The sequence below is a fragment of the Protopterus annectens genome, chromosome 5.part1 (genome assembly GCF_019279795.1).
Source record: "Protopterus annectens isolate FY-2018-M chromosome 5.part1, PAN1.0, whole genome shotgun sequence".
NCBI lineage: Eukaryota > Metazoa > Chordata > Ceratodontiformes > Protopteridae > Protopterus > Protopterus annectens.
This window is the reverse complement of record NC_056736.1, coordinates 529361666-529383368: the sequence shown is the minus strand read 5'-3', so window position 1 is coordinate 529383368 and position 21703 is coordinate 529361666. Positions and strand designations below refer to the sequence as shown.

The following is a 21703-nucleotide window of genomic DNA, read 5'->3' as shown; positions in this document are numbered from 1 at the left end:
AAAAACCTGGTCGACTTCTTTGAAACAGTCACCAAGGCCATTGACGAAGGGAAGGTGGTCCACACAGCCTACCTGGACCTTGCAAAACGCTTCGATACAATACCCCACTCTGGAATTGTAGATAAGCTCACCAGCTTAAATATAAACCCCTATGTCACTAGATGGGTTGCAAACTGGCTCTAGGACAGAACCCACATGGTTAAAATTGCTGGAGCCATGTCAGACTCCAAACCAGTTACAAGTGGCATCCTACAAAGCTCAGTCCTGGGACCTCTCTTGTTCGGTATATATTTCTCGGAGGTATAGGCCAACACAGAAGGACTGTGGCTGACCAAGTTCGCAGATGACTGCAAACTGGGTGCCATAATCGACTCTCCAGCCGACACAAGCATCCTCCAAAAGGGCCTCATAGAAACAGACAACTGGTGCCAGAGCCATGGCCTCAAGCTAAACGCCAAAAAGTGTATAGTCATCCCCTTTGGCAAAAACAAAGTGCCCACAAATTACCACATAGGTGGTAATCCATTAAGTACAGATGAAGTAATTAGGAACCTGGGGACCCAAGTTGATAGCAATCTCTCATTTGACAACCACGTGGCCAAAGTGGTTAGAAAAATATTTTATATATCCCACTTAATCATGAAGGGATTCGCATCTAGATCAGGGGAGGTCATCGTGCCTCTTTACTCATCTCTCATCAGGCCCATAATCGAGTACAATGCCCCTTTTGGGATGTAGCTTGCCAAACACCTGCAGCAACTGGAAAGACCCCAAAAGTACCTCACCAAGAGGATCAAAGGGCTCAAACAGATGCCATATGCTGCCCGGTTAAAGAAACTCCAGCTCTACTCAGTGGCATACCACCTGCTCAGAGGCGACCTGTGCCTGACGTATAAAGCCTTGTCCAACCCGGAATTTAGGGACATGCTGCACCTCAAAAAATCCAAATCCCATTGAGCTACACACTCGAGAGACTTGAACCTCAGCACTGAAATAAATAGGACATGCTGGAGGGACAGATTCAGATTCATAACCCAGAGGCTCCCTTCACTCTGCAATAAAATCCCAGTCCAGGTTAGGCAGAGTCCCTCATTGACTCTCTTCAAGAGGAATCTTGAGTGGATGGGAGATCGTAGGTTTACCCCGGGTATTACTTCCGTGTCACTGTTAGACAGAGGCACAGTATACTAACCTCGAAAAAGGGCATAGCAAAATTTATTTAAAATGGGTGGCGAAAGCCAAACATACTCTGGCTAGGCTTATAAATGCCCTATGGCAGATAACCTAGTATGAACCTATGAACCTATATGTATTATATATATGAAACATAAATCTCTTGGGTGAAGGTAGCAATGAAGGAAATTAAATGTGATAAAGTCAACACTCGAGCCATTGCTGAATCACAACTGGAACTTTATTTTAGTAAAAACTGCTTTTAAAACCCTTTTAGAAACGCAATTAAGTGCTTTCATCCACAGTCATATGTGGACTTTCTCTGAACAGTCTTTCCAAATCTTCTGCCCATTCTTAAACAAATCAGCTGTGTTGACATCACTTCCTGAAACCAACACCAAAAGCCAGTTGGTTTACTTGATGATGAATACACAATTAACTTCAAAATGCTCATCCATGTTGGTTTAGAGGATAATTCTGTATTTGTTCCTGCCATCCTGTTGGCTCTCTATCTGGACTAATATCCAGTAGACTTCAAATTTTCACTCCAGTTCCTGACAACAGTAAGAAAACCTGATGTGGGCACTCCTTGACGTGATGACCCATTTGGGAGACTACAGAATTGTCATATAGATTGGTCATACAGACAATTCTATATTAACTCCTACAATCTCATTACTCTCAATCACAAGTTTCCAGTAAACATCCAGTGGTTCAAGACCATCCAATAGAAATTCTTCATAACTAGCCACAATGCTTTGTACTAAAGTACTTAGTAATTGCAACCATTAATTGCATGAAAGCTGTTTATGACATACTTTGCCTAGAAGCTGTCCACAAACAATTTGTGGACAACAAGCTAAGTTTTTTTTTGAACATTACATGTTAAAAGGTGAATCCATTAAATAGCCATTGGCTCAAAAAGAGATGGTCCTGCCCAATTGGATAACCAAGATCTTGGAATTAATCACAAAAGGTCTTCTAGTTCAGATCACCTGGACAATATAAATTATTTGAGCCCTAAAATTAAAAGTACTTCTTATTGAAATATTTTTGTTCTGACCTGGGGGATCCTGGGCATTCAAATGGAGCTGCCAGTTTAATTCCCTGGACATCCATTTTAATTCCCAGAGTGCACCTCTAGGGTCAGTAATAACTTTCAAGAACAGCCTGAATTTCTCAAATAATTAGCAAATTTGTGTATGCTAAAGTAGGGCATTACTTTCATTCTTTTCCTTTGTATCATATAGGTGCTCCCATATTCTCCGATTTAGAGCCCTTTCAGTTTTGCTTATGTGAAAAGCCTCACATGGGCTGCATAGGGCAATATAAACAACATCTGTTGAGCCACAGTTCTAGAACCTCTTCAATCTAATTGACATTTTTGGCTTTTCCAAAGATATCATTCCTCCTTCCAAGATGTATTCACATCTCTCAACGTTAGGTTACCTGTAAGAATGTATTTCCACGAGACTGCGGTGGTGGTGCTGCGGTAGCGTTGTTGCCTCAGTTAGACGTTGCACGTTTGACTCTGAGTGTCTTCTGTGTGTCGACATGCGTGAATGGGCCTTCCTTCGTTGAAGGTTGTGCGTTAGGCCCGGCAAGCCAGCATGTAAAAATCTACTGCCAATCATTAGCGGACTGGAGTTCCGCTGTGGCGACCCCTAACCGGGAAATGCTGAAAGACATGAGCCACATTTAACAAATGCTTCACATTAGATTTGACCGGTGGTCTTTCAAAACTTTTCAAGTTGGAGTCCCTTTTTGCTGACTGTTAATGGATTGTTACCCATAATTTTTGATAAGTTGTGATCACTGGTAAGATCCGCCCAATGTTTGGACATAATTTTCATATTTTCCTTGTTTAGTTGGTGGTACGTCAAAGCCATGCTCTGTGAGAAGTCAGGGTTTGAAGGGACTACCGTCTGGGAAAGTGTTTGCCCTAACATAGGTTGAAAAGATTCTCATTTCTTTTCCATAACCTCTCTCTTAAATATTTCTTCAAAAAATGTCTTTGGGTAACCTCTTTTCATAAACATTTCCAAGAATGTTTGAGATTCCAGAAGAAACCCCTCATCCTCTGCCATTCTACAGAGCCTCACACATTGGCCCTTCACCAAGTATATTTTTTGGTGCAAAGGGTGTCAACTTTATGCAGGTCAGAGTTGGAAAAAGTTGGTTTCCTGTAAATTTTGGACTGATATCTGCCTCGTACCTCTTGCTCTTTATCCTTGTAGATAGTTGCATCCAAATAATTAGACATTTTCACTTATGGTGTAGGTGAATTTGAGAAAGGTGGTTATAGAGCTTATGTATCTGAAACTCCTCCAGTTTATTTGTGGTATCTTTCCAAAGGATGAAAATGTCTTCTAAAAGTGTTATATACTTTGACCAGCAATCTCTGTAATCTGACTGAAATAAATGTTCCTCCTCCTGGGCCCACATAACTATGTTCACAATTGCAAGTATGCATGTATTTAGTTCAAAACATTTACAATATATGGGGGGCTACACCCCCCACACCCTCCCTACTATATATACCAACTCCAGGGTTGCACTACAGTGGGGAAAAGGCCATATACAACTTTTGGTGAAACGTGTTTCGGTGAATTGTGTTTTTGGTGAATTGAGCTGTCCGTGAAAAGTGCACACTAATATGACTTTCGGTGAAATGGAACAATGTGCTTATAGTGAAATGTCCTAGATTCAAATGTTGTTGTGTCTTGAGGCTTTTCCTGGTTAGGGGTCACCACAGCGGAACTCCAGTCTGCTAATGATTGGCAGTTGATTTTTATGTGCTGAGTTGCCAGCCCTAATGCACAACCTTCAACTAAGGTACACCCATTCATGCATGTCTCCACGCAGAAGACGCTCTAGCTGAGAGTCGAACCAGTCAGCGTCTTACTGTGAGGCGACAATGCTACCGCAGCATCACCACCATGGATCAAATGTCCTAGATTTATACATATATTATGTGGTACCTGACAAATCTTCGAACGATCAAAATTTCAAACGTTACATGGTTGAGACCAAACGTTCAAAATTTTGAGTGTTCGAAGATGGACTTTCAACGGCACCGTACAGTGCAGATAGGGAGAATTTCCCTTTTCTGCACTGAAGTGCGGTCTCAGAGTTGGTATGTTTAAGTGGGGGGGTGTGGGGCACTGTCAGTGTTTTTGCTTTTTTTTTTATTTGATGATCAAACATACAAATGTCAAACATTTGGTCTCGACCATGTAGTGTTCAACATTTTGGATGTTCGAACATTTAACATAGGCTATTATATATATATATATATATATATATATATATATATATATATATATATATATATATAGATATATATATAGATATATATATATATATATATATATATATATATATATATACAGATATATGTGTGTGTGTGTGTGTGTATGTGTGTATATTCAACAAATGAAATTCATTATATCCTAGCAGAACCCGTACTATTTGTGATTTCTCAAATGTCATTTACTGTAGTATGAAGGAAGCAACACTGTCTCAACATCGGCATCGTTGCCATCTGAACTTCCCACTGAAGTCAAACAAGGGTCACCTTTGTATGAAATTAAACTTACAACAGCACAAGTTAAAATCAACAAATTGTACTGACAAGCTTAGTGGAATCTCTTACATGATATCAAAGGTCAGAGGGCATTCCACAAAGAGCTACTTGGAGGTAGAGTATTGCACAATGAAAAAAATGACTGGAATAAAAAGGAAAAATTGAAACTCGTGAAAGAGGGAGGCATTACAACAATAAAACAACCAGGAAGGTAAGAATAGAGAAATCATTAATTTAACTATTCTTCCTTTTACCACATGGGACATTTTTTTAGTAAACTTGTTTGAAAACAGTTTATGTCCACCAACTGTAGTAGGGCCGGCCTTCGGTCAACTAGTACCATAGGCAGACTGGCTGCACAGCACTCCCCCTCACCACCTGGTGCCCCCATCCTGGTCTAGTTACACCATCCAGATTACGTTTTTTTTTTTCCTTCATTTTTCTTGTAGGTTGTTTTACTCTCAAGTTTTTCTAGTTTTCATTGAACACATTTTAAAGAAGCCATTTCTTTACTACCAAGATAAACAAATACTGGAAAATTCACCTACTAGAGTGGCACCCTAGGTGGCCTCCTAGGTGGCCTATGCCTAAGGCTAGCTATGCCTTGTAGACATCCTTAAACTAAATTCAGTTTTATTTCCTCATAATGGGGATTAATGCAGTATTACACTTAAGTGATGGCCTTTCATTTGCTCTACTTTGGACTGTGATTTCTTCAGTAATTTACCCTCTAGCATAAGAATATGCACTGATATTTTTGTCATCTTAGACATGCTGACACCTCGCTAACTTGCCCCAGTGTATTTTAACATTAACATCACTGGAAAGCTTAAAGTTCCCCTTCTTGCAGTGGCTGCTAAAAAAAGCAATTATTAGAAAGTAGAAATCCAAAGTCTAAGCCAACTGTATTAGAATTGGTGAATATAATAATGAGATAAACAACTAGAAATGGGATCTTTAGAACTTTAATAGATATTTCTTTGAAAAAAAATAAATTCTCATTCTTACATTCTTCCACTTTGTTACTACATGTTTGTACAAAATTGTAACTGTCAGTCATCTAAAATAAATGCTGCATTGATATTTGCTATTTTATGCATTCTTAGATATTGTAAGACTTTGTTTACCTTTTCTGTTATTTAAATGTAGATAAGTTTATGCTTGTGTATAGAATCCTAATTAAATTGCTTGATAATATATGCTTATCACTCTTAAAACCGTGCTACTCTGCTGTTCCCAAAGTATTGTATAATTGGTGTTTACCACCTCCCGAGATAATAAATTATAGAAAAACATATTGAGAGTTAATTGACCTCGATGCACACAGTGATCCATTTTGCAGGGGCGCATCGAAAGTAGGTTATGTACCAAGATTTGTTTGTGCTTGCTCACCTGATGAGTTCCACTGCTTGATGCATTTTTAAGAATAAGTGGAAGTGCATTTAAATAAAAAAAAAGTGTCTAGATGTCTAGTTATAGTTTGCCAACTGAAACACAACTATGTACATATTCAAATGAAGAGAGACTAAACATCTGTAGTGTAAGTTAACATGTAGAGTGATGAGAGGAAATGTTGATTTGTAATGGATAAAATATTGAAAATCAATTTCCTTTTCAAATGTTCTTACAGCTGTTACTACTTGCCCAGCTCCAGCTCCCTACTCTGCAAACCGCTAGCTTGCCCATCACTCTCTCTATCTTAGTATACCCTTGTACCGCAACCTGGTCTCTTCGTAGTTCTGACCAGCACCTTCTAGACATCTGTAAACCCGGCAGAACTTATTGTAAACTCCTCTATAAACACTCTTGTGTCCCTTGAGTGGAATAGGCTACCGCCTCACATTCGTAGCATCACTAGTTTCAGCTGCTTTAAAACTGAAGTCGAGCACTACTTTCTGAACTCAAAAGCCTGTCCTTGCCTAAATCCTCCATAATCTCCATTTTCCTTTCTTTTTCTTTTCACTGCCGGTCTACATCTAATAATTTAATGACTCATCTGTACACTAGACAATACTACATTATGCTACTTGGGTAAGATGTGTCATTATTGTAAATACTTAAATGTACTAGTTGTATTTACTTAATTTTGTTTTTTTTTATTAGTTATTCATTTCACCTGATTACTGCATATGTAATGTTTGCTTATGTTGTATTGCTGCACTTTTTCTTGGGTTTTGTATATTGCCTACTATGCTATCTTTTTATGTTTGTATTGCTGGAGCTTTTCTCCTCGGGTCTCCATTGAAAATGGGCCACTGGCTCAGATGGACCAACCCGGTTAACAAATGTCAAATAAATAATGTTTAGGATTCTACAGCTACACTTGAACAGAAAGATAGTCTGACACTGTTGCATATAATGTGTGGAAGTAAAAGTTGAGAGAATCAGAGACTGCAGTAAATGACTCAATGTTCTTCTTCAGAAAAAATAGACTGGAATATTCTGAGATGTTCAAAATGACAGTAGATGGATTTGTGGGGAAAAACGGTGCTAACGTGACCTTACCATTACATTTATATATGTATAGTGCAGGCTTCAATCTTATAGTCACTTAGATCACCTAATGTGTGAAGTCCAGTTTCTGGTCTCTGACGTCTTGTATTTTTCTTTCAGGATGTTGTGTTGGAACTGGAATTTGAAGGTGTAAAGGAAAAATTCACTATGGTACAGATATGGCCTGTCCGTCAGGTTCGACCAGTTACTGAAAAGCTGCCAGCCAATCACCCACTGTTAACTGGTCAGCGGGTACTTGATGCACTCTTTCCGTGAGTACAATGCTCTGAGCTTAGTTTATTAAGTATTTTACTGAATTTGGTGACGTTACAGCTTTTTTTTATATGAACTTTCTCTTTATTTGAAATGTTGGTGACAAAATCTCTTTTTTATTTTAGTGCATAGTCCGCTCTAAGCATGAGAAAGTTGCATCAATTGTGGAAGGTTGACATGTATATTTGCTTCTTAAGTGGAAGGGGGGCTTCTAAGCTTTTGAAGTGTTGCATTGCTGGGTTAAGTTTGAGTAGTCTTGCAAAAGTCTTGTTTTCCGCTGCCAGATGTTTTGTTGGATTATGGTACCTCTTTGACTGATTAGACCCTCATTATTACATTCAGTATGGTTTCTTTATTGGATTAGTACGGCATTGAAAAAGTGGGTTATTGCAGTATTAATGTAAGTGAAAAAGGTAGAGAGAAGGCGATGAGCAAATTTGTAATGAGTCATGTTTTAATTCTTGACATTCGAGTACTAAGGAACGTATTCTGTTCTCTTCAAGGTTCAGTGAACTTCTGCCTAGTAAATTGCTGTATTATATTTCAAGAAATGTATCCATGTAGAACAAATGTATCCCAGTGGGAGAGAGCATTAAGATTTATGAAGCTTACTGTGACATCTTGGGTTCAGTGTCAGGGAGGAGTGCATTGATATGCTTAGAACTAAGACACTTTGTTGTAACAATGGTTTTGTTAAAGTATGTTCTTGCCCTTAAACTTCTTAACGGCTTTGTAACTTAGGAAAGACAGCTTGCACCATTGCCTATAATGTCAGAATAAAGATTATATTTTTACTGTCATTTTTTTTTGTTATACTTGAGCTTGCTTGCATTATTAACTTGGATGAAAGTGCTTCTAAGCTACAGAATTATAAAGCTACATATCTCCTATTTTATTCACATAGGTGAGCAATAAATAAAGCTCGAGGAGAAAAAGTAGAGTTTAAATGCTGCTTCATGTTCAGACAGAGGAAATTGGATCTCTTAATAATATCAGATCTCTGAATGTTTTTCTTAGAGTTGACAGACCTACTACTGCTAAAGAAAAGTATGGTAGAGGTCCAGATGTGTGCCATACATTGCAGCGTGTTCCACTTTGGAAGAGCCTGTTTAAACTGAGATGAAGAAGTTAACATGAAAAGTGAAGATAGAGAGGAGCACAGCATAACATTGTTTACAAAAGAGCCAACTTCAGATGCATTTGTTTGCAATCGAATCTTTTCAATCATCTGTGATTGATATACAAACACAGTTTGTGGCGGGACATAAGTAAACAATTGTCTCCGTGAACTGAGATTGAGGCAATTAATCCTAGTAATAGAGCTTTTAAGTTTGGAGATGTAGTGCATTCTGTTATAAGACGGAAAGTACTAGCAAAGTGAATGGCAAGTTGAATGTAATATTGAAGGATATGTGGTCCCAGATGAAACACCCTTTAAGTAAGACCATTTTTTAAAAGGGCTGGAGAAGTCATAAAACAGTGGTGTTAAACAAGTGACTCTTGTAGTATCAACTCTAGCTGTTACTGCAGCAGCCTTCCTCAGTCTGAAAAAGATGAATTCAGAATTAACATGACTAGAGAGAAGAAACAAAGTTTTAATGAACTTGAAATCTTCAGTTTGGACATGCTTCTATGTTTAACACCTTTATGGAATTATCACTTAAGACCTAGGCAAACATACATTTATATAATAGAAAACAAACCATGCTAATGTGTTCAGTTACAAATATTGTACATCACATATTCTTTGATAAAGTTATCATCAATGCAGCTTTACATAAATTGCTCAATTCCTGCTTCCCCTTAAACCTCACTTCTACTCCCAACACATTATTCTGCATGTGTTGTTACCACAATTTCCATTGCTTCTATGTAATTTGCTCCTAACCTTTATACTAAAGATCCCACTTTCAGTTTTTATCTCTGTCACAATATCCACTTCTACAAATACAGTTGATTTAGACTTTGATTTCCATTATTTAGGAGTTGTTTTTTGGCAGCTACCAGAATTAAACTTACCTAGACATTGTAAGGCCTTGTTAATTCAGATCCTTTATCCCAGCTCAAAAAATAATTTCCTTAGTTAAACCCATTTGCTCACCCAGTATTTCTGACAGAATAGTTGGCAGACTTTAAAAATTCCATGCAAACTCATTACACCCCGTCAAAACATATGTTCCCAGTTGCCTCTTTCTTTATCATTACACTGCCTACATTTGCCATCTCTCTGATGAAAAATTCTTTGGCGTCTGATTGGGGTCTAAAAATACCTATGGAAATACTTCCCAGCAAAAATCCCAAATATTCTGGACTGTGTTGCATATTTGGAATCCATATACATGTCCTCCTATTGTTTCCTTGTGATTTGCTTATCCAGTCTCTTCCCAGTTTTTTCTAACCTACTCTGAGTAATTCCTGTAGTTATCATGCAGTATTGTATATGCCTTATTAATTATTTTTTTTAAGGAGCAGCTTATTTTCTAGACTCCACTAAAAACTCAGCCAAAGATGGTCTTTCACTTAGCACTGCTGTAGCTCTTTCTCTTTGCCAGTACTCTTTTGATTAGTACCAGTACTGTTATTTCCTGGTAGAGCAGGCAGTCTTTAGCCTGCAGTCCAAACTTCTGCTTGGCATCATGTCGGTCTATTACTTTACCCTCCATAGTTATGTGCTCCCAATACGTAGGTTCCTTTACTAATCTTCAACAGTACATTCCTGTCCCTCTTGCCTATTTCCTGTAACCTTTCTTGCAGTCATCCCTATTGGTAAAATGTATTTTCTTCTATTCCAGTGATTGCTTAGTTTTTTGGATTACTTCTGCCTTATGAATATAATAGTCTGTATGGTGGTTGCTATTTTCTTTAAGAGCCTGCATCCAAAATCCTGCTCTCCCCCCACAGTTTCTCAAACCCATCATCATCCCTTTCCACTTCAATTTTTAACTTTCAACTTGAGTTACTTGTATGAGCCTCTACTGCATAGCTCTAAAGTATCCTTTAAAATAAGTAAATCTAAACCACCTTATTCTATGGGGAGAACTTATCTCACTTAACTCTTGCCCGCATCCACTCACAAATAAGTTGCTTCAACTTTATTTTGTTTATTATCCTCAACTTCTCTAGTCGATAAGTTGTATATACAGGTCATGCATACTTTCAAGGGACTAAAACATTTTTAAAACTGCTTTTATTTTTTGTATCCATAATCAAGAATTTCCATATCCTTAGCCGCCAGAACAGAATCCTTTTAATCCATACTGCTAAATACTTCATCTTATGTCCCCATAAATATGGGGAATTCTGAACCAATTTATGTGTGGCACGTAGTTTAGCCTTTGTTTAGGCTTAGTTTATTTTATATCTTGAAAAGACTTGAAACGGTCTCAAAAAATTCCCCATCATAGAAATGTCATTTTCTGAGTCTATCAAGTGCAAAATAATATCTGCAAAAAAGAGAATTTTTCTTAATTGTGATACCAGTTTTATCCTTTAACTTGAGTCCCATATATTCTTTGGTAATTAGTCTGAATATAAAACAAGTAGCAAAACAGAGAGAATATCCCTGTCTGCTTCCTTTGTTTATATATGGCTTGCCAGAGAGAAACCCTCCTACATATTTTCTTGCCACCAACCCTTCTTATGTACTCTTATTAACCATATTCCTTCATGGAAACCAGATGTTACCATTGTCCTACTCATAAAATCCCAGCTGACTCTAGTTTTCTGTGCATAAAGACCCACCAGCAATGTCAGCCTTTTCTTACACTCTCTTTACATTTGGATCTTCATTGGTCTATTAGAGAGGCAAACATCTGACAATATTATCCCATGACCACATTGATCCATATCTTATTACTTTTGGCAACACCTTTACCATTCTCTTAACTACTACTGGAATAAACACTTGTTACCATGGTTTCAAAATTAAATTGGTTTATGAGAAGCTGGAACTGAAGGGTAATGTTTATCATCGCTTGGTCTGTAGAATAACCTTGTACTATTTTGAGACACTCATTTCTTTCCATATAGTTAAATACTAAACTCTGAACTTTTAATGACTGACATGTGGACAGCATTTTGCCTTTTGAAAATTTGTTGCAGAGCTGTATTTTTCTCTATATCCATTAAAATCGAATTTCTGTTTTATAGGTAGAGTGCAGTCTTGCAGAGCTGTGGAGGTTAGCTATGTTATTTCTACTGCCAGGTTGCCTTGATTCATCTTATTTATTTGTGCCTGTTTTTCTTTGTGCCCACCAGGTGTGTACAGGGAGGTACAACAGCTATCCCCGGTGCTTTTGGTTGTGGTAAGACGGTCATATCGCAATCGTTGTCCAAATTTTCCAACAGTGACGTCATTATTTATGTAGGATGTGGGGAGCGAGGAAATGAGATGTCTGAAGTACTAAGAGACTTTCCAGAGGTTAGTATGTACTCCCAAGAGGAATAATATAAAATGCCACTTGGTATAGATCAGACTGGTTTCAGTTGCATATTGTTTTTCATTTGCATATTATTCTTTGCTGAATTGACATTAAGGAATTTTTTATAACTATGGCTCTGTTTTTGCATTTTGTTTTTCAGTACTATTCAGACTCTGATGTTGATATAAATGTAAACATCTTGGCTCTTAATTCACACTAAAAAGACATTAGTAAAGACACCGTACAAGTCTACATTTCTTTCTTAATAGCAAGCATAATCTGCCCTGCTACTCTTTTCATTTTCATTTAGAAAGCTTGGGAAAAGTTCATTGTGCTCTTCACCCTTGCAGTCTTAGCCTAGTAAATAATTATGACCCCAAGGGCCTTTTTAAACCTAGACATGCATCCGAAATCTCTGACAAGCTAATAAAATACCACGAACCAGTCTGTTCCTGGTTACAACATGTAAGACACTAGCACAAACGGAATGGCAGCAAAATCTCTGTTTAACTCTGTTTATTGACTTAAAAACATACAGGTTAAGCGCTTTCATCTAATAAAATAGACTTCATCAGAACAATACTCCTCACACAATGTTCTTCTTAAATACATGCTCATACCAATCACATTTAATACAATTAACTCCATAATTAATTCTTAAAGTGCTAGTGTTGAATTTCTATTCTCCCTATTGACTTAAATAACTCCTATTCAATACAATTAATAAAATAATATAATAAAATTCATTAAAAATGTAAGCAAAGTTCATATAATGTCTGTTTATGTTCAATATATATACAAAATATAAAATATATAAATATTTTTATTATATTTATTTATTTAAAAATACCACCATAAAAAACGAATAACTACTATTTTCCAATATGGGTTTAATGGATATGTACTCATTAATACCGGGGGGCACAGAAACATTTAAGCGGATCTGCCACCTTGCCTCTTTTTCCCCCAGCATTTTCTTTGTTACCACCCCTGGGATTAAATTTTACCAGTTCTAATATTCCAAATTGAAAAGAAGAACATATAGCACTTGCATTCAGATGTTTCCATAGGGCATTGTTTCCATCTTGTTTTCTTATACTATAACTGTGGTCATAGATCCTATTTCTCAAGCACCTATCGGTTTTTCCAACATAAAAACATGGACACTTAGTGCACTTTGCAAGATAAACCAGGTGCTTGGACCTACAGTTGCCCTTCTGGAATTTAACATCTGTCTTGTTAATATTCTCTAGTACAATGGAAGGGGAATTAATAATAAACCTACACTGGTTACATGTGCCACATTTGTAGGTACCATTCTGTGCTTTGTCATTATACTTGTACCTAATTTTCTTCTCCAGTTGCATTTTCATATTTGTACCATTCCTAAACACAAAATGTGGCATGTCCCCCACAATCCTAAATATATTACTGTCAAATTTCATAATATTCCAGTTTTTCTGTATAATATTCTTAATCTGCCTACTGAATGGTGCATATTGTAAAACACATGCCCTTTTAAATAAAACCTTATCAGTGTTATCTTTAACTGTACAGTTTATATATTTATTATTATTGTTGGTGGCTCCCTCACTGTTCGTGGGGCCAACCCCTAAAAGTGGTTTATATTTTTTCCCCCACTCACTTTTCACATAATTGGTGACGTCAGTCACTATTCCATCAAGGTAACCCCTGCTCCTGAAAAACACCCCTATCAATTCCAGTTCACTGTTTAAGTCCATGGAATCTGAGGTAATCCGGGCTGCTCGAATACATTGCCCTTTAATAATATTCCTTTTCTGACCCAAGGGGTGGCAACTAGTATATTGCAAATAGGAATTACTGAAGGTTTCCTTCCTAAAAACATTGGATTTGAATTTCCCATTGTTTGTTATTCTAGTATCCAAGTGGGAAATAGATTCCCTTTCAAAATCAAAGGTAAATTTCAAGCATTGACTGCATGAATTTAAATATTGTTTGAACTCTTCTAACTTCTGCAGATCGCCCTTCCAAATTACAAATATATCATCCAAGAATCTGAGGTAGCATATAATATTACTAAATCATTCGGTTTTGAATATATATTCTGTTTCCCAATCCAACAAAAACAGGTTAGCAAATATGGGGGCACACGCTGCCCCCATAGCTACCCCTTTTCTTTGTTTGTAGTATTCTCCTTCGTGCATGATGTAGTTATGTGTAAACCATATCCATAAATTCTAATACCAGGGAGGTTTTATCCCAGGACAAGTTACCATATTTCTTAATACTTTGGTAAAACCTTGATAGGCCTTCCTCTTGTGGAATACTTGAAAACAGGTCGACCACATCAATAGTTATTAACCACTCCACTTCAGTGGCTAAACCTGGCTGAAGTCTACCCAAAAAATCCCAAGAGTCAATGACAATATGCCCAATTTTCTTATATATAGGTTTTAACCACATATCATTTACTTTCCCAAAGGGGAATGTCTTAGATGCACTGCCAGATATTATTGGCCTTAATTGTATTAAACATTAGTTATTTAAGTCAACAGGGAGAATAGGAATTCAACACTAGCACTTTAAGAATTAATTATGGAGTTAATTGTATTAAATGTGATTGGTATGAGCATGTATTTAAGAAAAACATTGTGTGAGGAGTATTGTTCTGATGAAGTCAATTTTATTAGATGAAAGTGCTTAACCTGTATGTTTTTAAGTCGGTAAACAGAGTTAAATAGAGATTTTGCTGCCATTCCATTTGTGCTAGTGTCTTACATGTTGTAACCAGGAACAGACTGGTTCGTGGTATTTTATTTTGTCGACTGTTCCAGGACTTTTATGTTTTTTTAATCTCTGACAAGTTCTTGTACCCTTGATAAGTGTAAGCATGGGCCTGGGAGATGAACCATTTATAGGCTGCCTGTGTCCATTAGACATGGGTGCCAAACCAGGAATTAATTTCCTGTTCCCCATTCAGTTGTCCAACCCACACTTGAATAGGATTAGGAAGGAACTCTTTTTCACAAGGCTGGGGAGCCTGTTCCAGAGAAGGGGTAGTTTCTGGGATACATACCTTTCTCCAGTAGGTCCTATTTATATCCCAGGCAAGGTTTAATTCTTTAGAACAGGTAATTCTGATGTTTGTTTTGCGGATATGCAGGAGATCCATCAGGAGGGTCTGACAATGCCTTGTACACCAGGCATAAGTCTCACCTCAACAGACTGTAGGAGACTATACGGGGATAGGGCCTTGAGGCAGTCTGCATAGGAGTTGTTACTTACATCATGTATTCTTTTAGTGAGGAACCTCTGTGGATGTTCAGTTGCATGTCCATGGTTACGTACATACCAAAGGGAGCATTGTACTCTGTGACAGGTCTGAATGCTGACTCCAGTGGAACAGTGACTTCCTTAGACCTAGATACCATACCTTTGTTTAGAAGTTGCACAACATAGACTGATTTCCTCACTACTATAGAGACATGATTGTCAAAGGCTAGATTATGTCTGTGTCCCAAGTCCCGGACTACTAGCTCAACTCTTAGGGTTGTGTTGTCAGCATGATGGTTACCAGTGGTGGATGACTTCCCCAAAGGATACTTTTCTGCATTTCTTGGCATTTAGTTTTAGTTCATAGCTCTGACACCAGTTATTTGTGTGTCACCCCTTCCTGAAGAACATTGTGTTGGGGGATGCTATGACTGCTCCTATTCTGAAATCCAGAGGCTGTTGACATTAGCTTTGATTTCAGAGAAGTAAATGCCAAAAAGGAGTGGTCCTAGGACTGATCTCTGAGGGACTGTGCTTGTGACTGGCTTGTCTACTGGTGGACTCCCCAATTCCATCTTCCTGGGTCCTGTCTGTGAGCCGGCTGGCTAGCTACTGGGTGACATAAACATTCATACCTAACCTCTTGAGTTTAACAATGCCTGAGTGGGGTATTGTATCAAATGCCTTGGCCAGGTCAAAGTAGGCAGCGTCAACAATGCCTGAGTGGGGTATTGTATCAAATGCCTTGGCCAGGTCAAAGTAAGCAGTGTGAACAGTTTTGCCCTTATTCATTGCTTTGGTGACCTTCTCAAAGAATTCCACAAAGCTGAGTAAGCATGACCTGCCCTTGACAAAACCAAACTGAGTTTGGTCCAGTGTTTGGAGGTTTCCTATATCATTATTGATCATTTACATGATAATTTTTCTAATGGCTTTGTGTACAAGACTAGTGAGACTTCAGAGTCTGTAGATGGCCCACCTTTGTACAGAGGAATTTCTGGTTCTCTTTATACGTGAGGCATGGACCCTGTTTGGAGGCTACAGTTAAATAGCAATTCCAGAAGGCTTGATGAGTCATGTTTCATGCTATGTAGAAGGCATCTTGGGAAACTGGGCTCATTGGTGTATTGTTCTTTGTCTTGGAGCATTATGGACTGGTTCCCTAGTGATAGTAGGGGGAGTTGTATTTGATTGTATTTCCTGAAGGAAGGTTGGGGGGGTAAAGTTGGAACTGAATTTGTTGGCCAGTAGGTTTGCTGCATCTTATGGCTCAGTATAGGTGGTTCCATTTAACAATGAGCTCTGAACAGAATTGTTATTGCCTTTGAGGTTGCTGACATAGCTGAACAATGATTTGTGGTTGTCCTTTGGCCTGGGAGCCCATTTTTACCTCAAATTTAGCTTTGGTAGACTATTTGTCCTCAGAGTTGTTTAAGTTTGGAGAAAATGCTTTTATCCTACAGGGTACTGCACCTCCTAATTTTTGTCATGATTTTCTTCCTCCTGTTGTATAGCCTATTGATATTGTGATTCCACCAGAGTGGGTTGTTTTTTGTTAGGTGTTCTTCGTATTTCACTGTTGCAGTCATTACATTTGGGTAGTCTGCTGGCAGGTTGTCCTCAGTCAGCCTGAATAACCAAGTCTTGGGTCCTGCGTCAGTTGCTGTCTCCTCTTCCATGATGTCAGGTCGTCAGGGGTATAAAACATGCAGCCAACGCCATTTTATTCAGTCTTTCTTGCCACGTGGTGCCTGAAGCAGAAGCAGTTCGCAAGTGCCAGTCGGCCGACTCCTGAAATTTTTGCATTCAAGTTTCAGAACCGAAGTCTTCAACTAAAGCTAAGTACCCCATTGGGGAAACTTTTTCTTGCTCCTTACCGATGTCAGTAAAAGTTAATAATTACATTATTTGTGGGAAGCAAATACCTCATAAGGCTTTTCATTTGTACTGTATTCCTTGCCTAGGCCCAGCTCATAACGTGCCTTGCTGTCGGTTTTGTGCTAGATTTAACAAACTCACTAAGTGTTGGTACATTTTTGCTTCAAAATATTTTGGATCCAGATTTAATTACTTTGAAATGTCATTGGTTAGCAATCCGACTACCGGAGTTCACAAAAAGCACAAAGAAAGAGACAGACCGTCGAGGTCCAAAACCGATGACTAAGCTTCTCCTAAGCCAGTCGCTGGTACTCGGTGAGGCGCTTTAGCAGCCCCCGATACCCGCTGCTTTTGAGTCGCAGGCCTCTACCGAGACCCATGCGGAGTCCGGTATGCTGTGCGATTCTCAGAGTATTGAACCCGCGGATGTCTCTCCCTTGGATGGGTCTGGAGACGCTGAGCAGGCACCGGCTTCTGAGGGTGTTTTCAGTCCTCAACATTTTTATATAAAACTGATGCCAGCTTCAAGAACAAGATCAAAAACATCTAATTCTAAAAAACCGACTCATGAGCCACGCCTAAAAAATAGATTATCAAAATGGATGAAGACTTAATTACCTTGATCAGGGGTTCCCAGCCCCCCCCCCCCCTCTGCTAAGAGGCCTAGGCAAGACACTGATTCTGAATCTTCAGATCAGGTTTCCATTTTTTCTGATTCCTCTTCTGATCAGGAATTTTCTATACCACCATATGAGGATTCAGATGCAGAAGAATTCATCCAATCTGCATCTCCTCCTGAGGATTATTCTTTTGGAGAAACCTTGCATACTTTAAGGGAACATTTTCATTGGGAGAGTTAGGATTTCTCTGAATCAAAAAAGAGGCTTAGGGATTTCCTTCTTCCACAGCATAGACCTTTGGCTATACCTCCTGTATTAGACATTGTTGATGTGTTTTTGGAATCAAGCATGGCTCTTGATTCCCTACCTCCGGCTCCTAGTAAGCCAGACAGATATTACAGGGTTCCTGACCCCCACAAATTTCTGTTCAAAAATCCTGCTGCTGATTCTGAAACTATTTCACAGGGTCCCAAAGGTGTAAAGGGCTCTACAGCCAAAAATCCTACCCCCTCTGATAGAGATTCCAGGGTGCTGGGTAGATGGGGAAAGAAGGTTTATACGTCTGCAACCTTGGCAATTTGGGCCTTAAATTGCCAGTTTCATATGCTTAAATATCAATAGCATGTTATGGGCTTATTGAAACAGAAAATGATGTTGATTTCTGATTGTGTGGAAAATAAAGAATTACAGGATTTATTGCATGCAGCAGAACAGGTTGGAAAGTATACTTTGCAATGTGGTTTTGATTCCTTGGAGGCCTCTTACAGGGCCTCAGTTACTGGATCTGTGATTAGAAGGCATGTCTGGCTCAAGGAGCAAAATCTGCCTGATCATGTTAAAGTTAAATTGTTGGATGCCCCTTTACAGCATGATACTCTGTTTGGTAACAAGGCAGAAGAGGTTTTAAAGAAAATGGAAGACTATGCTAAATCTATGCAAACTGTAAAAGATTTCTTACAAATGCAGCCACCCAGATTCAGCAGGCACTGGCCTACTAAAATTGGTCCTTTCCTGTGTCCACCATACCCTCGCAAGGCAAATCCAGGTGCTCAAAAGGCTCTAGATACCAATCATAGGGTTCTTGCAGGTCAAAGCAATGGGGTGCTTCCACCTCCAAATCTGGAAGAAACTAAGCACAGCCCTACAGTAAGCAGTCTCAATGACTTCCCTCTACTATCACCAAGCACTTATCTTTTGGCAGTCCCCTTGGGGGGAAAATTAGCACTTCATACTCAAAATGGGCAGTTAATTACCCAGGACAAGTGGGTATTAAACACAGTATCCCAGGGGTACAGATTTCATTTCCATACTTTGCCAATTCCAGACGGTTGGCCAGATCTGCCGCAAATTCAATGGGCAGAGACTCAGAAACAAGTCATGTCCCTCATGGATATGGGGGCTATTCATCCAGTACCAGAACAGGAAAAAGGACAAGGATTTTATTCGGCTGTTCCTGGTACCCAAACAAGACTATGCTTGGCATCCGATACTGGACTTATCGATTTTGAACACGTTCCTGGACATTCCAAAATTCAAAATGCTGACTTTACAACAGCTACTGCCTATGCTGGGCAGGAACGCTTGGTTAGTGACTCTAGACTTAAAAGAGGCATACCTGCATATCCCAATAAGTTAATCATGCAGAAGATACCTCCTCTTCAAGGCAGGTTTTATGCATTACCAATTCTCTGCACTGCCCTTTGGCTTATCTACTGCGCCCAGGGTCTTTACAAAGTGCCTGGCACCAGTAATTGCATTCTGCAGACAAAGAAGCATTCAAATTTACCCTTATCTGGACAACTGTCTCATTCAAGCAGAGGACAAGGACACTCTTCTTCAACATCTGGCGTTTGTAAAAAGGCTTCTAGCATGCCTAGGGTACACCATAAACGAAAAGAAATCACAACTGGTACCCTCTCAAATAATTACATTCCTGGGTGCAAGCTTGAATACAACTGCCCAGATGGCTTACCTTACACCATACAAACAAAGGCAACTGACAACATACTTCAAACAGATGACAACAAAAACCCAGTTATCTGCCAGACAAATTCTGCAGGCTTTGGGGTTCATGGCATCCTGCATTCTACTAATTCCATATGCAAGACTGCATATGAGGAAACTTCAATGGTACCTAAAAAGTTTATGGAGTCAACATTGTCACAGTCTGGAAACAATGATTCCTCTCATTCCCTGCCTACAGCAGGAGTTTCTTTGGTGGGCAGAGACATGTCACCAAAACAAGGGACTGTCATTCACTCTACCCCCTGCCACCCAAACCCTAACTACAGACTCATCAGACTATGCTTGGGAGGCCCACCTGGCGGGGAGATGCATTCAGGGCATATGGAGCCCAAAACAAATGCATCTGCATATCAACCAGAAAGAGATGCTAGCTGTTCAGAATGCCCTGACAGCCTTCAAGGACTTACTTTATCCAGGACAACTAATGATAAAGATGGACAACACCACGGTTATGTGGTACATAAGCAGGGGGGGTACACATTCCTACCCCCTTTTGCAGACTAGCCATGGCATTGTGGAACACAGCCTTGATTTACCAAGTACATCTTCAAGCTCAATTCCTGCCAGGAAAACAAAATACTCTGGCAGATGACCTAAGCAGAAATGTTATGGACCTGCACGAGTGGAAACTGGATCCACAAATCTTCAGCATGGTAACACAGAAATGGGGGAGCGCAGATATAGATCTATTTGCCTCTTCCCCAAATTATCAACTGGACAGGTTCTGCACAAGGACTTATCACAGACAAGCATGGAAAGTGGATGCCCTATCCTTCAGTTGGAAAAACCTATCGGTGTATGCCTTTCTCCCTCTGCCTCTTCTCTCCAAGGTCTTACTAAAGGTCAGACAGGAAAAACCAAAATGATCCTAATTGCTCCGGACTGGCCTTGCCAGCACTGGTACCCAATTCTAAGGAATATGTCTCAACTCCCTCCTTGGTACTTGCCTCAAATACCTAATCTACTGTCTCGGCAGAACAATCAAATTCTGCACATTCAGCTCCAAACTCTGAACCTTGCAGCATGGCTAATAATGTAATTATTCAAACAACACCTCTCAGTAAGTCTGTGATGGATGTCATTTTGGAAGCCAGAAGGCCTAGTACTAGAAAATCTTATGCTGATAAATGGAAGAGATTCTGTGCTTGGAACCAAGCACAAGGAACGGACACAGCAAAACCAAATATCCCTCAGATTTTACAATACTTGACTGAGATGCTTGACAAAGGCCTGTCTTTTTCTTCAATAAAAATCCATGCCTCTGCCATCTCGGCTCATTACAACATGGAGCCTCCCATCTTTTCTCATCCTAAAACAGTATCTTAGAGGGGCCAAAAATGTAAGGCCTCCCAGAAGATCACCAACTCCTGCATGGGACCTCAATTTTGTGGTGGAAAAACTCACCCTGCCTCCTTTTGAATCAGCAGCCACTGCGGATATAAACTTTTTTTATCTTGGAAAACAGCTTTCCTTTTGGCAATTACTTCAGCAAGAAGGGTTTCAGAACTATAGGCTCTCATGGCTGTGGAGCCTTTTATTACATTTTACCCGGACAGGGTGTCCCTTATGACCAATCCTTCCTTTATGCCTAAAGTGGTATCCAGTGTGGCTCTTAACCAAACTATTCACCTGCCAACATTTTACCCAAATCCACAGAACAAGGGGGAGCGGATTCTGCATTCATTGGACGTGCACAGACAACTAAGATTCTACTTAAACAGGACCAAATCTCTAAAAGTCTGAACAACTACTGGTGGCATTTGCTTCAGGATCAGAGGGGAAGGCTATATCAAAAGAGACTATTTCTAAGTGGTTAAGCCACTGCATTTGTTTCTGCTACTTGCATCATGGTAAACCTGTGCCCAAGGGAATCTGGTCACATTCCACCAGGGCTGCCTCTGCCTCAGCAGCCTTTCTCAGGGGAGTTCCAACCAAAGACATTCCGGAAGCTGCTACTTGGAGCTCTGTTCATACCTTCA

The 21703-nt window shown here is 39.3% G+C and overlaps 1 protein-coding gene across 1 annotated transcript in view; it reads left to right on the top strand.

The window, feature by feature from the left end:
* Positions 1-21703, top strand: part of ATP6V1A (ATPase H+ transporting V1 subunit A) — a 449992-nt gene that overhangs the window by 78987 nt on the left and 349302 nt on the right. Inside the window, exons 4-5 of the mRNA XM_044072828.1 lie at positions 7373-7524; positions 11783-11945. Of these exons, the coding sequence (XP_043928763.1) occupies positions 7373-7524; positions 11783-11945 (315 nt within the window). The remainder of the gene's footprint in view (positions 1-7372; positions 7525-11782; positions 11946-21703) is intronic.